This window comes from Carcharodon carcharias, chromosome 9 (genome assembly GCF_017639515.1).
Source record: "Carcharodon carcharias isolate sCarCar2 chromosome 9, sCarCar2.pri, whole genome shotgun sequence".
NCBI classification, from domain to species: Eukaryota; Metazoa; Chordata; class Chondrichthyes; order Lamniformes; family Lamnidae; genus Carcharodon; species Carcharodon carcharias.
The window spans coordinates 103672336-103687081 of record NC_054475.1 but is presented as its reverse complement, the minus strand read 5'-3'; the positions used below and the strand labels follow the sequence as shown (position 1 = coordinate 103687081).

Sequence of the window (14746 nt, the reverse complement as noted above, 5' to 3'; positions counted from 1 at the left end):
CCTGGCATAATAAGTGTTAAAAATTGTATTCTGTCACAGTCCCCAACGCACCAGTCACACACACTCAGCATACAGAGAGACACATACAGACATACCACTTGCAAATAATCAAAAAACTGGCATAATTGTTCCTGCTTTTTTGCTGATTTTGGGTGTTATAATTTTAGGGTGCAGTTATATTGTGAGATTGGTATTAATGAAATTGCACTTAAAAGTTCTGGATGTGAATTATACGAAGTTAATTTGGCCCCTACACTCCTTCACTCAGCAACATTCAATTTTCTTCCGACCCTCAAAGCATTAGTAAATTGTTATCTTTTAGGCAGATGTCAGCATTTTCTCTGCGTGCTTACCCTTACACTAATAAACCTTAGTCTCTTCTTAAGTATCTTTAAACCTTAAAGATAACAGCTCTCCATATTCAAATTACATTTTAGACAGGATTTTACAGGCCTTCCCATTCAGCAGGATATTACGGTCCTGCCGAACTAAATGGAAATTTAAATGGCTTGCCGCATCCACCGGGGGGAGACACGCCGCAGCAGGGCCGTAAAATCCCGGCCTATGTTTAGTGATAAATTAAACAGATATGTAAACCCTGCTGGCCTCCGGCTCCCACCTCCCACCCCATTTTGCTTCCCATTCTCCAACCCCCCCAATCCCCTTGTCACTGGTTTTCCACCGCTGGCCTCTTCCATGGAGTTCCTGATTGGCCAATCAGAGTGTTCTGACAGAGTAGCCAACCACGGCACTGAAAGGTGAACCAAGTGTAAGTAAATAGAATGTGAAGGTTGGAGAAAGGGGTGTGGAGCCTCAGCAGAGCTGAAAACACGGACATTTGAGCATTTTGTAGAAAAGCGTTGGGACACCAGGTTGCTTAGTGAAAAACTCAGAAAGTCCCAACTGGGGCCTTCTGGTCACCCTAGATAAGATGCAAGTAGGTAGGATGGAGTTGGCTTGGAGCATCACCAAACTGTTGTCCAAATTAGGAGACAGGTGTGGCAGGTGAGGGAAGTCCAGAAGCTATTTGAAGGGTAAAGTATCAGTAGAGGTACTTCCATGGAAATGAAGATCCAGGAGGTGTGCAGAATCATTGCAGGGCAGAGAGAGAAAATGGTGGCAGAGAATCGCACTCTGACGCAGGAGAGTGAAACACTGATCAGGAAGCTGACAACTGAAGCGGAAGAACCTGTGAAACCAGTCACAAATTTAGCAGGGAACAGCAGTGCTGGGGGAAGGGTTATAAACTGATCAAAATTACTTATAAAATTGAAACAACCTTCGCCACGTGCCTTCCATGCGCTCTGCTTCACTCCATGCACCCTGCCTCCTCTCCACAGCACCCCCTCTCCTCCATGCCCATCCCTTCCTGTGGTGCTTCTGTGCATGCCACTCCTCTTCATGCTACTACCCTTCTGCATGCACTTCTCCTGTGCGCACCTGGCCTTCCCCCTCCTCTCCTCCCCCCTCCTCTCCTCCCCTCCCTTCCACTCCCCACGTGTTCTCCAACTCTCCCTTCTTTTCTTGTGTCCTCTCCAAAATCCATTACCACTTCCCATGGTTGCACATTTGAACTTCATGGTATGCTAATCTGCCACTGGTAGTTTCTTGTGCTTTCACTAGCCTGGTGTGGCATTGAGCATGGATATGACTGGCCTTGTATGTGTACCAGAGCCTAAAAAGGCACACTACTTATTACAACTGCCAAGCTTCTTTTGTTGCTAAATACAGTTTTACAAATTGAACATAAATCACCTGACCTCGTAGCATTCGCTCCCAGCCTAAGAACACTGCTACAGGGATTTGAAGATGGGGGACCTTACGGTGCAATGTTTAATGTGCACCCACTTTAGCCTAAACATTGTTATTTACGCATTGTTGTAAGTATGACAAATTTACTAAAGCAATTGATGGCGTGGTGACATTAAGTAAATTGATGCATTCCTTTCTAGCATAGAAATATATAAGTTTTATATAATATCTGTAATACTATTTATCAGCCAGTTTGCAAAACTGTCTTTCTCTTATTCCCATATACTTTACATACCAAAATGATATTTTGTTCCAGCTGTTACTGTGGATTTAGAGTACTTGATGTGATAAATGTTACCTTCAGCTGTATACATCCACTGAGTGAAAAAGTAAATTAGTGGCCAAAAGCGATGTTGGTTGGTTTTGTAATACTTGGTTTTTGAACAGGTAGCTTTGGAAAAACAGATTGCACTTTAATTGCTCAAGATTGTACTAGTTAGCCATTCCTCTCCATGATATATATAATTTTTACTACTTTGGATCGGTGTGCATGTTTAGCAATTTCAATATTTAGTAAAAAATAATTAGGTTAAGTTTATCAAGATTTCTTTGTCCTGTGGCCATGTGATAACTGAGACCCTATGTTCCGGAGTAATACTAGGCACTCCTAGGCCTGAGTTTTGCAAAGTTGTGGAAACTCCATGGATCATTAAAAATGATGGGCCCAGGACCCAGATCTGGCAGTTCTACCATATTTCCAACAGATCCCGTTTTCGTTGATAGGAGAAGGCAGTGGGATGTGACTCACATAAAGGAAACCCCAACTTGGCTGGGCCAATTGAAATAGTGCTGAGTTCAAATAAACTCCATTTTTGCTGTAGCAAGAGCATCAATCCACAATGTGGGAGTTACAAATTTGAGAAGTCATAAATGCTGTTGAAGGGCAAATAAGGCCTGTAGAACTGTCAATTTGTCAAGTTATTCAAATCCCTGGCCTTCTACAAAAATTTGGAAAAAAACAGCCTGCCTATGTCAGAGTTGAAAAAAAACCTGTTCTAGTATTCACAATAACTGTTTGTTGACATGACCCCAAGGCTATCATTATTAATGGTTGGCTGCTTCCAACAACCTACAGTTATCCCAGCAGGAGGATTGTAAGTTCACAGTTCGATTGACAGCTCAGAGGTTATTAAAGGATGAGCTGTCTTTGATGTGGAGAACATTAAAGCAAACTACTTGTATTCATTAAGGATTAAGGATTTGAATTTTTGAAGTTGTAAATGGGTTGTCATGAATTGGAGTGTTTTTTTTTATTATAGTGAAAGCTGTAATAGATATTTAGATCTTTATTTCATCTCAACATAGCTCCTGAAGTCTGCTCATGGCCAATACTGGCATGGAGGGTGTAAGGGCAAAGGGTGTTGGGGTGGTGGTTCATGGGTTGGCATGATAGCTATGAGGGACCATGGGGCCATGAACTGGCATTAAATTGGCATGGGGCTATAAGGGGCCATGGAGGTGGGTGGAGGCATGAAATGGCATAGAGGTATGAGGGGTTATGGGTTGGGTGAGGAGGCATAGGTTGGTGGGTGAGGCAATGATGGGGTGTGAGGGGCAAGGACTAGAGGGCCTAAAACGACTTGAGTTCCCCACACTGATTACTCCCTCCCCCTGGAGCGAAAATTGTGCCATTTGGGGCACTTTTTCTCTGAGCCGAGTACACTGAGCCAAGAGATTTCTCAGCTCATGTAACTTGACCTCGGGATGAAATTCAGGACGCTACTGTTCAGCCCCACTTTAGGAGTAGCACTTGGGTAAGTTTCACTCCAAGAAGCCAAAACTGGGAGCGGGGTAGATGTTTAACAGAAAATAATCTCTCGTTATTTTTGTGTCTTTAATTTTCTTATTGATGAGGACAGGTTTGCTATCTGCTCTCTCAGCTGTTCCTAATAAGAATCTGTCTTTCTCCCTCTGTCTTTCAGAATGGATATTTTGTGGGCTGCCTGCTTGAGGAAGTTTCAATTACCTTGGTGACTTATTATAGTGGCAGTGTATCAAGTGGGGGTCCTTGGTCGTCATCTTTATTTGCTTCAATTCACCGAAGGAGAGGGAAAAAAATCCAAAGGACTCTTATCACCAGTGGAAACACTTAATAACTGAATTTGTTTTCTTAAGTTTTTTGTTAAAAATGCATCATGAAATTTTGACGCATTGAGAAATCTATTGTATGGGAGGAGGAAAAGAGACAATGTTTGTATGGCTTGCTCTTTTGTGGATACTGTCGGGGTTGAAAATTGCTTTCCATTTGTAAGGAATCTACAGAATATATACTGACCACTTCAAGATGTTAGGTATAGAAACAGTCAAGAAACCTGGTGTTACACCTAGGAAAATTCATCATTCAGACCGGGTTTTATTTGCAAAGCAGAGCATGTTCAAATGGTCCTGTCTGTTTCCTACCTGCCTCAAAGTCCATTTCCTCCCAAATACCCTCCCAACCACTCCCTCCCCCCAGAAAAACATGCTCCTTTTCTACATGGCTCCACTGCATGTTAGTTAATGCTGAGATCTTTATTGCTACACTGTTTGTTTTTGTCCATCTTTAAATACAAGATGCAGCCACATCCAGTGAGTGTGCCTAATTCGTTTTGGCATTTAGATCAGTTGAGTTCTCAATTGCTTTTGTGTGTGTTAGAGAAATGTGATGTTCTTGCAGCAATTTTTACATAAAGAGATCGTTCACATCACCTCAGTGTTTAGACTAAATTTTTCCTTCTTTATTAATAGCATGTAGAATAAACTTGCAGAATTAAAAATTCTTATATGGTCAATTCAGTGTGCACGCCTTGAGTAGGATTTCACAGTAGCCTGACTGACATAATGGGAGATGTGATTGTGAGATCCAAAGGAAAATTGAGATAGCTAAGATCAGCTTTGTCAGAATGAAGAACATGTTAATTTCCAAGAAACTGAACCTGAATTTTAGGAAAAGAATGTTGAGGTGCTAGGCATGTTAATACCTCTGAAACAAGGATGACAAACAAAGAGACAATTCATAAGCTGAATGCATTTGAGATGTGGATGTTCTGCATATCCTACAAAGACAGACTAAAAAGGAAGTGCTGGAAATAGCTGGAGAAATTGGAAATTAGTGTATAACATCAAAGAGAGAAAGATACAATACTTCAGTCACATCATTATAGTCAACGGAGATAGTTATTTGGGGGGGAAGATCAATGGAAAATGTAGGGGAGGGAAGCAAAGGAGAAAATGGATGACGGGTATAATAGACTGAATGCAGTTGACCTATGCAAAATGTGTAAAGGATGGACTGACAGAGGTGGAGATCCATGGCAGTCAACCTTCAGGAAAGAAGGTGACACCAGCAAAATAACGATTAGCATAGCTGCCAAGAAATAAGTTGAACTACAAAAGGTGAAAATTGCTATCAGCCTCTTAATATGCAAAATATTTTTTTGTTTATGAGAAGGTACCAGTACTACCCCAGGTATGTTCTGTTGCTATACAAGTTGTTGAACAATGTTTTCTTGAGTCATGTGCAATAATGGCCAAACAGTAAAAGGACGCATTGTCCAGTACATGCCTTCAAAAAACCAAGAATCCTAGAAGAAGCTACTTTGCTCAACCTACCAGGCTGTTACCAATAGCATGTGATTGAAACTGCCAAGGGCGGGTGAGTGATGTTCCACACAAACGACTAGAGTAACAACAAACACCTGTTTTTTGAATAAGATGCAAATGTAATTTTTTGATTAAAAGTCAGATAGCAATTTTCACCTTTTGTGGTTCAACTTATTTCTTGGCAGCTGTGACAATGTTTTCTTGTTTGAAAAATAGAGCTTTGTTACTCTAGTTGTTCATACGGAATGTCACTCACCCGCCCTTGGCAGTTTCAATCACATGCTATTGGTAACAGTCTGGTAGGTTGAGCAAAGTAGCTCCTTCTAGGATTCGTGGTTTTTTGAAGACATGTACTGGACAATGCTTCCCTTTACTGTTTGGCCATTACTGCACACGATTCAAATAACCATTTTGAAACCCCTATATTCAGTTGAGAACTCAAACAGGTAGTCTGCTGATTTACCTCTAACCTTCAAGACCAGCAGCAGGACTCCAGGTTGAACAAGCAACTTGCAACAAGTTCCAGCCCTTTGAAGCCTATTTATCTCTGACCATGCCTGCCAAGCAGACCGAGTCTATGTACAGAAATCTCATCTTGCTGCATCACCATCCACTTGAAGGGGATTCTGCACTGTTGTCTTCTACCAGGAACCCACCATGAAGGAACCCCCCACCCTGGAATTTGTCATTTCTGGACTCTGGAAATAATGTGAACTGATATCCATTTCTGTGGTCCTTTTACTGTTAGGAATTTTACAGCTATGAATAAGCTATTTTCTACCCCTTTACTGTATATTTAATGCATGTGTGAAGTTGCAATCATCCCCTGGGGTTTGAATGTGTGTATAAACTAACTAACAAACTCCATAAAGGGAATTTGCTGAGAGTCACTTTAAAAATTGGACTTCACAAACAGAGGGTTTAGGAAATATGCCACGAGCTATTTTTAAGCAATTAAAACACCTCTGCTTAAAAGACAGATGGCGAGAGGATAAAGGAGTTCAGTTTTGCCTCTACTGTCTTTAACAGGCAACTTGTGATTTTTATCTAAATCTGGGTTGGTCACCTATGTTCTTAATTTTGCTCATATTCTAACCTGCACCAAGTCCTCCTCCACCCATCACTCCTGTGCTCGCTGAACTACATTGGTTCCTGGTTCAGCAAGGCCTTGATCTTAAATTGTCATTCTTGTTTTTCAATCCCTCCTTGGTCTCATCATGCCTCTCTATCTGTGCTATTTCCCCCAGCCCCAAAGCACGCTAAGTTCTTCCAATTCTTGTTTTTTATGTAGCTTCCCGCCCCCCCCCCCCCTCAGCTGCCATGTCCCTAAGCTTTGGAATTCCCTCCCCAAACCTCTTGGCGCCTCCACATCTGTCTTTTTTTATGACACTCCTTAAAACCTGCCTTTTTACGATGCGTTTGGTTGCCTGTCCTAATGTCTGCTTTGGCTCAGTGTCGAGTTTTGTCATACTGCTCTGAAACACCTTGGAGAATTTGCAACATTTAAGGCATTTGTATGAATGAAAGTTGCTATTTCTGAAGAACACCACTGTTTGAAGTAATTGTGACCAAAAGGACCAAAGGGGTTCATGGCAAACTCTATCCATTATGTTCGTATGTCGGTAAAGGAGGGTGTGGCTGGAAATAGTTAATGGAAAAGAGATTCCCTGGACAAACAGTTTATTTAAGATTGGTGTTCAGGTTATTGAAGATTTCAGGGTGGGGCCTGGTTTCTAGAGCTCCAGGAAAACTAAGCATTCAAGACAATTGATTTAATTGAGGCCAAGGTAATTTTATTTTCTAGGTTGAGGCTGAACTTGTGTATAATAGTTTGGGGAGGTGGAACAGGGGTCAGACTTGAGAAAAAAAATGAACTTTTGACATACATACTTTGACAGGTCTCATTGTCTTGGTTTTGTGTAATTGAATCCTTAGAACCTATGTTCAGCAGTTAAAATAACAAATGATTTAAAACAACGAATGGGTCACATTTGAAATGGTGCACATAAGTTACTATGCAGTTTCCTATCCAGCAATTTATGATTTGGGTAGAGAGTTTTGAAAATAAACTTGCATTTATTTAACTTTCAAAATTTTATGGATTTTTAAAAAAACATTTCATTTATAATTAATGACATTTGAAGTGTGGCCATTGTTGTTAAGCAGGCAAATACAGCAACATTTTACAAACAGCAAGATCCCACAAATACCAAATGATTGGAGGAAAGAATGGTCAGAAAATTTCTTTATTAATGGCATTGATTGAGGGATGTGCATGGGTATATGCCAGGACACTGAATTCCTGCTATACTTTGAATACACTTCCATATAGGCAGTTATGGCTTAGGTTAAACATCTCATCTGCGAAATAGTATCTCAACACTGCCTCTGTACTGCACTGAATTGTCAGCCTTTGTTACATGAATGAAGTTTGATCCCCATCCTTCTAACTCCAGGACAAGACTACAGCCACGCAGCCAAAATAATACCTTTGTTTGAGTTTTTTATCTTCAAAGTTGACCAATAGCATATTGCATAGGAGTACCTTGAATTTGTTACTGATTCCTGGATTTCTTTAACATGACAGGTTTGTCCTAAGAAGGTTATATATACATGCACATCTAAGCTTAGTCTATTTCCTCCTTTCCCTTCCTACTTGAATTTTGAAGAAGACAGAGCAAAATCTACAGACAACTTTAACCACCTGCTTGAATCAGTACAACCAGTACACATTACTAGCAATCTTTAGCCCAGTTTACTAAAGCATATAATAATGATTAAATCATAGAAACATAGAAAGTAGGAGCAGGAGGTAGGTCATTTGCCTCTTCAAGTCTGCTCTGCCAATCAATATGATCATGGCTGATTCTCTATTTCAATGCCATACCTGCACACTCTCCCCATACCCCTTGATGTCTTTAGAGTCCAGAAACGTATCTATTTCCTTCTTAAATATATTCAGTGACTTGGCCTCCATAGCCTTCTGTGGTAAAGAATTCCATAGGTTCACCACCTTTGAGTGAAGAAGTTTATCCTCATCTCAGTCCTAAATGGTCTACCCCGTGTCCTGAGACTGTAAACCCTTGTTCTAGACACCCCAGCCAGAGGAAACACCATCCCTGATCAGAGTCATTGCACTAGTTGCACTTCTACGGTGCCATAGCCAGTCTGGTACCAATCGCGCCGTGGAAGGAACAGTGATCGTTATCCCAGTGTGCTCAAACGTGACATCCCCAAGTTCATCTTTGGTGAAAATTTGTGTGGTTTTTGAATTTCCTCCATTTCAATTCAGGTTTGAGAGAATATATGGACAAAAATAAACAATTAAAAATTAGAGCCGGATTTTCCGGTCCCACCTGCCACAGGGCCGGAAATTCCTGCCCAAAATCAATGGACCTTTGGCTGGTCTGTCAAATTTTCCGTCCTAGCTGTGATAATTGCAACAGTGGGTGGGGCCAGAAAACCCCATCCAATATTTTTAGTTTACATTTAATCCACAATAACATTTCTGTTGAGCATTCTGACTATCTTATTGTGATGACAATATCACTCATTATGCACACCTTACTTTGTGGGTCCTTGATTCTCCAGCCATTAAAATGAATGGGAAAAATCTGCAGTCTAAAGATTAGAGAATTCCAGCCTGCATAGCCAGTGAATTTCAAGATGATCCGCTAGTATGTATTCAGAACATTAATGCCACATCTTCAGAATTGCTTTGGGAAGGGAACGCCCTATAAAATAAGCATTGCCTCTTCAGTATTCTTCCATTATTTGGTCTTCCCCCGAAACCTAGAAATTCTCCTTGTTGAAATGGAAATGGACTCCCAAAGGGTTGACCTCAGAGTACTTGTTTGAGCATTGTTCTAAAACTTTAGCCAGAGGTTGTGGTCCACACAGGAAAACTCCAATAGTTGTTCTGCAAAGGTACAAATTCATTTATTAATTATTTATTAATTTCAGGTTTTATCTTTGTCACATACTATTTTTATTTCTGCAAATCAGGTGTTAATTCAGTTGAGATTTGTTGAACAAAAGGTTGCTTTATCATCAGGATATCAAGGTATGTATGAAATGAGTTTGGGTAAGATTTAACCAAAGCCCAGTGGGTATCACTCAATAGCACATACAGTCCTGAATTCAGAACAAATTGATAATCTAACTCATGGAAGCCATAAAATGGCTTATAATAAGAAACTCCATTACCATTCCTTCAGACAAGGTTTTACCTCAACAATGGTCGAAAAGAACCTTAGCCCCATTTCTACTGCCTCTGCTGTTTTGCAGATCAGATGTGATGGTTTTGCCGAACACCATTGTGTCCACAAGTGTGATCCTGACCTCCGTTGTGGCTTACTACTGTAACTGCCCTTCCCGTTCTGACTCCTCTGTCTTCAGCCTTCAATATTTTAATAAACAGTCAGAAGACAAACATTGGTAATAGTATTTTTAGTGAGGGCATTCAACAGCCCTCTGCATTGAGCAATGACTTTAGTAAGTTCAGCACTTAGCTATATCCCTATTTTGTTTGCAATGGGGTGCTGGTGATGTGGAATTGGCCTGTATAATCTGTGAGGACAGGGTGAGTTGACATTTCAGGCGTTAACCTTTCAACAGTACTGACAATGAGATCTGCGACTGGCAAACCCTACTGTATATGTCCAAAATTCTCCAATTGTCCCCCTTTGAATTTTTGCTCCTTGTTTTTCTTTCATCCGTAAGGAATTTGCTTATTGTTTAGATTTCAGTTCTGATGAAGGATTATGCGTGAAAATTTAATCTGCCTTTTCCCTTTACAGGTGGTGACTGATCTCTACATTTCCAGCATTTTCTGTTCTTATTTATATAAGTGTAATAATTGTAACATTATTAAAAGAGTGCTGAAACAGCTGTGCTCTCCATCTAACATGTCCCTTATCTGAACTGGGGAACTATTTACTGACAAGGGGAGCTCGCATTTTTACCAAGGAAATCAACAATGTAGGGGTTCTACAACTAATCCTGAGTTCATTTTAAATTGTTCAACTTTTCTTTCTCATTTCCTCTCCCAGAACTTCCTGCACTTCACTCTACATTCTTGTAGCGATGGTGATTGGCCTACCTGGTGTTGGCCCCTGGCAGTATTACACTGTAACTGGCCAGCAGGAAGTGAGATCAGTCTAGGTGTGCTGTGTCTGCTTTTTCCACTCTTTCCCACAGGGCATTTATATGACTCCACAGGGATAGAGCTATAACTGAAAGCTCAGTATACAAAGATTGCATACCTGAACACGTCCATCTTTAAAATATGACACAACACAGTGGTGATGTAGTGTTCCTCAAATGACCATTTTTGTTAATAATAGAATTATAAGCAACTTGGAAAAAAAATGACAAAAAGGCCATTTGTGCCCCCATGCTGCAGCGCATCATTGTCTGTTATTTTGGGTTTATTACTCGATTCCCACAGAAACCTGCTTAGGTAAATGATGGCTACATGTGAGCCAAGCCACAAAATTCACCTTCAATTTTGATGTGATTAATTACTGATTTTACAAATGCTGTTCTAAGGTGCTGCCTGGAAAGAAGGCATGCATCTTTCTACAGGAATGGGGGAGAAGAATACTAGTCTTTTGCCCTCCCATGGTCACACACTTGTTCATGGCCTTGACTCACCACTGGTCACTCCCTTCCACCCATGGTCGCTTTCAATCACCTCTGCTCACTTTTGCCAGCCCAAGATAATCTTATCTCTGGTCACTGACTTGCCCATGGTCACTCTCCAGCCCCTAGTTAGTGTCACCCACCACCTAGTCACTCTCACTCAGCCCTGACAAGCTGGTGGGAACAACCTTCGCACACGCCCCAGAACAGGTATGGTATGTGGAATGGATGCATAAGGAACAAGAAGAAGATTATAAATATCTGATATAAGGGATAATAGCTTTTCAATGTTAAATCCTTTACAGTGAATATCATGAATAAATAATGAAGAGAAAATCTTTATTATAGATGGGAGGGTACTGGACAGTCATTCACTAAAATAAGTTGCTTATGCTTTTCCCACTTACTTGGCATGAGCCTGTGCAATCATCTGAAACTCTCTGTCCCAGTTGGGTCTGCCATAGTGTGTTTTCTGTTTGAGTCCGGTCACCACGTCAGTCTCATTATCGATGTGCACCTTTACGTGAGTGGCCTGCGAGAACAAAGAAGTGAAACAAAAAGAGAACTTGGTGTAAGTATTTAAAGAAACAAATAGCCAGCAATTAAACAGATACTCTCTTTCCTTTCCATAGTAGCATGCCAGGGTTTAGGAGCTTGAGTAAAGGGCTGCAGACTTGCAAACATATCCCTTCACTGCGCTGTGGCTGGATTCTGCATTGAAACCATCACCTTTGACTGATTTTTGAGAACAAGCAAAGAAATTTGATATTTGTTCACTGAATTTTGGCTCCTCAAGCCACCTCCTTTGCTCCACTAAAGGCAGCGAGGAGTCAGGAAAAGACGATCTTTTAACACCTAACCCTGAAACCAAGGCAAAAGTGGCTTCCCAATTAGGAGTGAATTTGGGAAAGATGTTTTACATTTAAGAAGAAATAAATACATAAGGTTATTGCTGAATTACTATTAGTGCAGTGCCTATGCCTGTGCCAGGCTAATAGTAACCAGTATAGTTAATACCATAAACATGGTATTTGTTTATTATTTAGTTATTGGTAACTAGTTATATCTTTAGACAATACCTGTGTACTATCCCAGCCAGTCAGATAGAGTTTGTAGCTGAGGAAGTCATGCTTGCCCAATTGTTCCATTTGACTCTCAAGTGACCGTAAGAGGTCGGCAAACCATTCAAACGCCTGGGTCTCTCGACAGATCCAGTAGAAGTAAATCTATAAACAGATGAGGAGGAAACCATTACACAAAATGGAGCTAGAAGATTTCAGCATTTTACATGGACATTCATTTTTATTTCACTCTGATCAATTCCTTCAGAGTCCCTTTTAGATATGAGTGAGGAGCCACCTTACCCATTCTCTAAAGTGTTCTGCTCAGGGAAAGATTAGGAGGGGAAGAACAGTCTACTGAGTGGCCTGACCAACATGTTGGAAAACTTTCACAATTGAGCAGAGAGGTGGGGTGCAGGGGAATACTCAGTTCACACTGTATCCCTCCTGTCAAGTAGCCATTGACATTGCCTATAAAAAAAGTCAATGCCTTCAGGCCAACTAACCTCCTGGGTATAAGGAAATTGGGAAGAGGAAGGATAAGATTGAGAAATACAAGTTTAAAAAACAAAATGTACCTTTTTCGTCAGCAGCCCAGCAACAGATTTCTCATATTTGTACCAAATGGACTTCAGAATGGATGCAAATGGAGTCACTCCGATGCCAGCTCCAACCAGAACGCTGACCTCATATTGGAAGACATCCTCACTAGCTGTACCAAAAGGACCATCCACTGCAATCCTGGGGGGACAAAGGGGAAAGAATTCACAGTGAATGCAAAGTATGTGTCCGTTAATCCAAAGTCTCCTACAAAGGGACCTAAGCAGAGACTTCGATGTTGTCCATTCTGCAAGGAACCCCTTAGCTGATTTGCCATCACGTGTCTGCCATGGTAAAGCAAAGATTCACATAACTTACATAAGGCTGTTTGGAAATGGGGATATTTTCAAAACGAATTGGTTCTCCTAAAAAAAAGCCTTAGTATGTGACTCATTATTCATCTTGGTATAAATGCCAGCTATTTCCAAAATTATTTCTCATTAATTGTTTTCATCCTTTAATACATTGAATAGGATTCATGCCTGGGAGCAATGAGATGGTCTAGCTGTTGTTTATCCCATGGTCATTATTAATATTCCTCAATAATTAGTTCTCTACAGCTCACCTAGTCTCTAGGGAAAAGGATCATAACATGACAGGTAGATATCGCTGATACATACTCTACTGGCCTCTAACAAACCACCCAATTCTCCACAACAACAATCAATGCTATAATATAACTGGTGGGTGGTGGCGACAGGTAGAAGACATGAACTCAAACAGATGAAACAGTCCCAACTCCTCATTCCTCTTTTTCCACTTCTCTCAAGATGGAATGTACTTTTCTAATCCCTCATACCAATATTCCTACTAAAACTAACTCAGACAGGGAGATGCAAGTACCATGTTATTGCCAGTAGAATTTTCATTCCTTAAAAGGACACTTTTTAAACTGGACTCCCAACATCCGAGATCTTTTTAAAAATAAAGTGGACTTAGTTTTATTGTCACATTTCCTGTTCCCAGTCTATATACTTTTTGAGCATTGGTGACTGGTGAGGAGTTGCAGTGTGGAACATCACTGAATTAACAACAGTAAATTTACCTGCATTTTGCACTGCCTTTTAGGTGTATGTGCAGCACAATCGCATGTTTTATTGTGGATCTGGTTTCCACCCCATGGTGACTTTCCATGTGTTTACGGCCGAAGTTTTTGGCAGGTTATTGTAACATGTGTAAATAAGAATAACTGCTGTGAGAGCGGCCAAAACTCAACAGGGCTAGTAGAATAACTTAGAGTGAATCAAAAGAGGCATAGCACTTGCCAACATAAGTTGATATGGGCAGAAATATTTTACAAGGTGTAATTGAAACAAATAGTATAGACAAATTAAGAGGAAGCTAGATAAGCATTCCACGGGCCAGGATATTTAGGTTGGCAAGCGGGGGGGCAGGGCCCACTTGCCGACGCTTAAAACGACGCAGGATGACATCGGGCGGAACTCCCAACATCACCCCGCATCATTTCAATTTTCAGGTCGAATCAACTGTGCGCTCACCGACCTGTCAACAGCCTATTGAGACCGTTTAAAAACTACTTCAAGTAATTAATGGACCTGCTCATCCAACCTTAAGGTTGGCGGGCATCAGAAAAAGCATGAAACTTCATCCACAGGCGGGATGAGGTTTCATGAGGGTTTTAAAAAATGTAATGAAAGTTTGATTAAAGGCAATGGACATGTCCCAACTCATGTGACGGTGTCACATGAGGGGACTTGTCAGGGAAATTTTATTTTTGTACATTTACCATTTTTAAATTTGGCGCCGATCTCCATGTGAAAGAGCACACTCTCGGTTGAGGGAATCCCCCCCCCCGGCCCACACAGGGAGCGCAGAGCGCTTCCTGGCGGATGTCACGCTGGGTGGGCCTTAATTGGTCGGCCCACGTAAAATGGGGGGCGCCGATCGGAAGCACGCCTGCATGCGCCCGCTCCTGCACTTCCCCCCCAACGGGGGGAAATTTCTTCCCATGGTTTTGAACAAACAGAAGGACTTTTACTATCCAAGGTAGTAAAGCAAGTAGTCAACATTATCTATCTAATACTCTA

The 14746-nt window shown here is 41.1% G+C and overlaps 2 protein-coding genes across 4 annotated transcripts in view; one reads left to right on the top strand and one right to left on the bottom strand.

The window, feature by feature from the left end:
* Positions 1–4499, top strand: part of cstf2 (cleavage stimulation factor, 3' pre-RNA, subunit 2) — a 79810-nt gene extending 75311 nt beyond the window's left edge. For all 3 annotated transcript variants that reach the window (XM_041195403.1, XM_041195405.1, XM_041195402.1), the window contains one exon: positions 3735–4499. The gene's annotated coding sequence lies outside the window, so the exon portion shown is untranslated. The remainder of the gene's footprint in view (positions 1–3734) is intronic.
* A 3882-nt stretch (positions 4500–8381) lies between these two features.
* Positions 8382–14746, bottom strand: part of LOC121282574 (cytochrome b-245 heavy chain-like) — a 28006-nt gene continuing 21641 nt past the window's right edge. Inside the window, exons 10-13 of the mRNA XM_041196320.1 lie at positions 12677–12839; positions 12117–12263; positions 11445–11569; positions 8382–9313 (exon numbers count right to left, since the gene is read on the bottom strand). Coding sequence (XP_041052254.1) covers positions 9187–9313; positions 11445–11569; positions 12117–12263; positions 12677–12839 — 562 coding nt within the window. The 3' untranslated portion in view covers positions 8382–9186. The remainder of the gene's footprint in view (positions 9314–11444; positions 11570–12116; positions 12264–12676; positions 12840–14746) is intronic.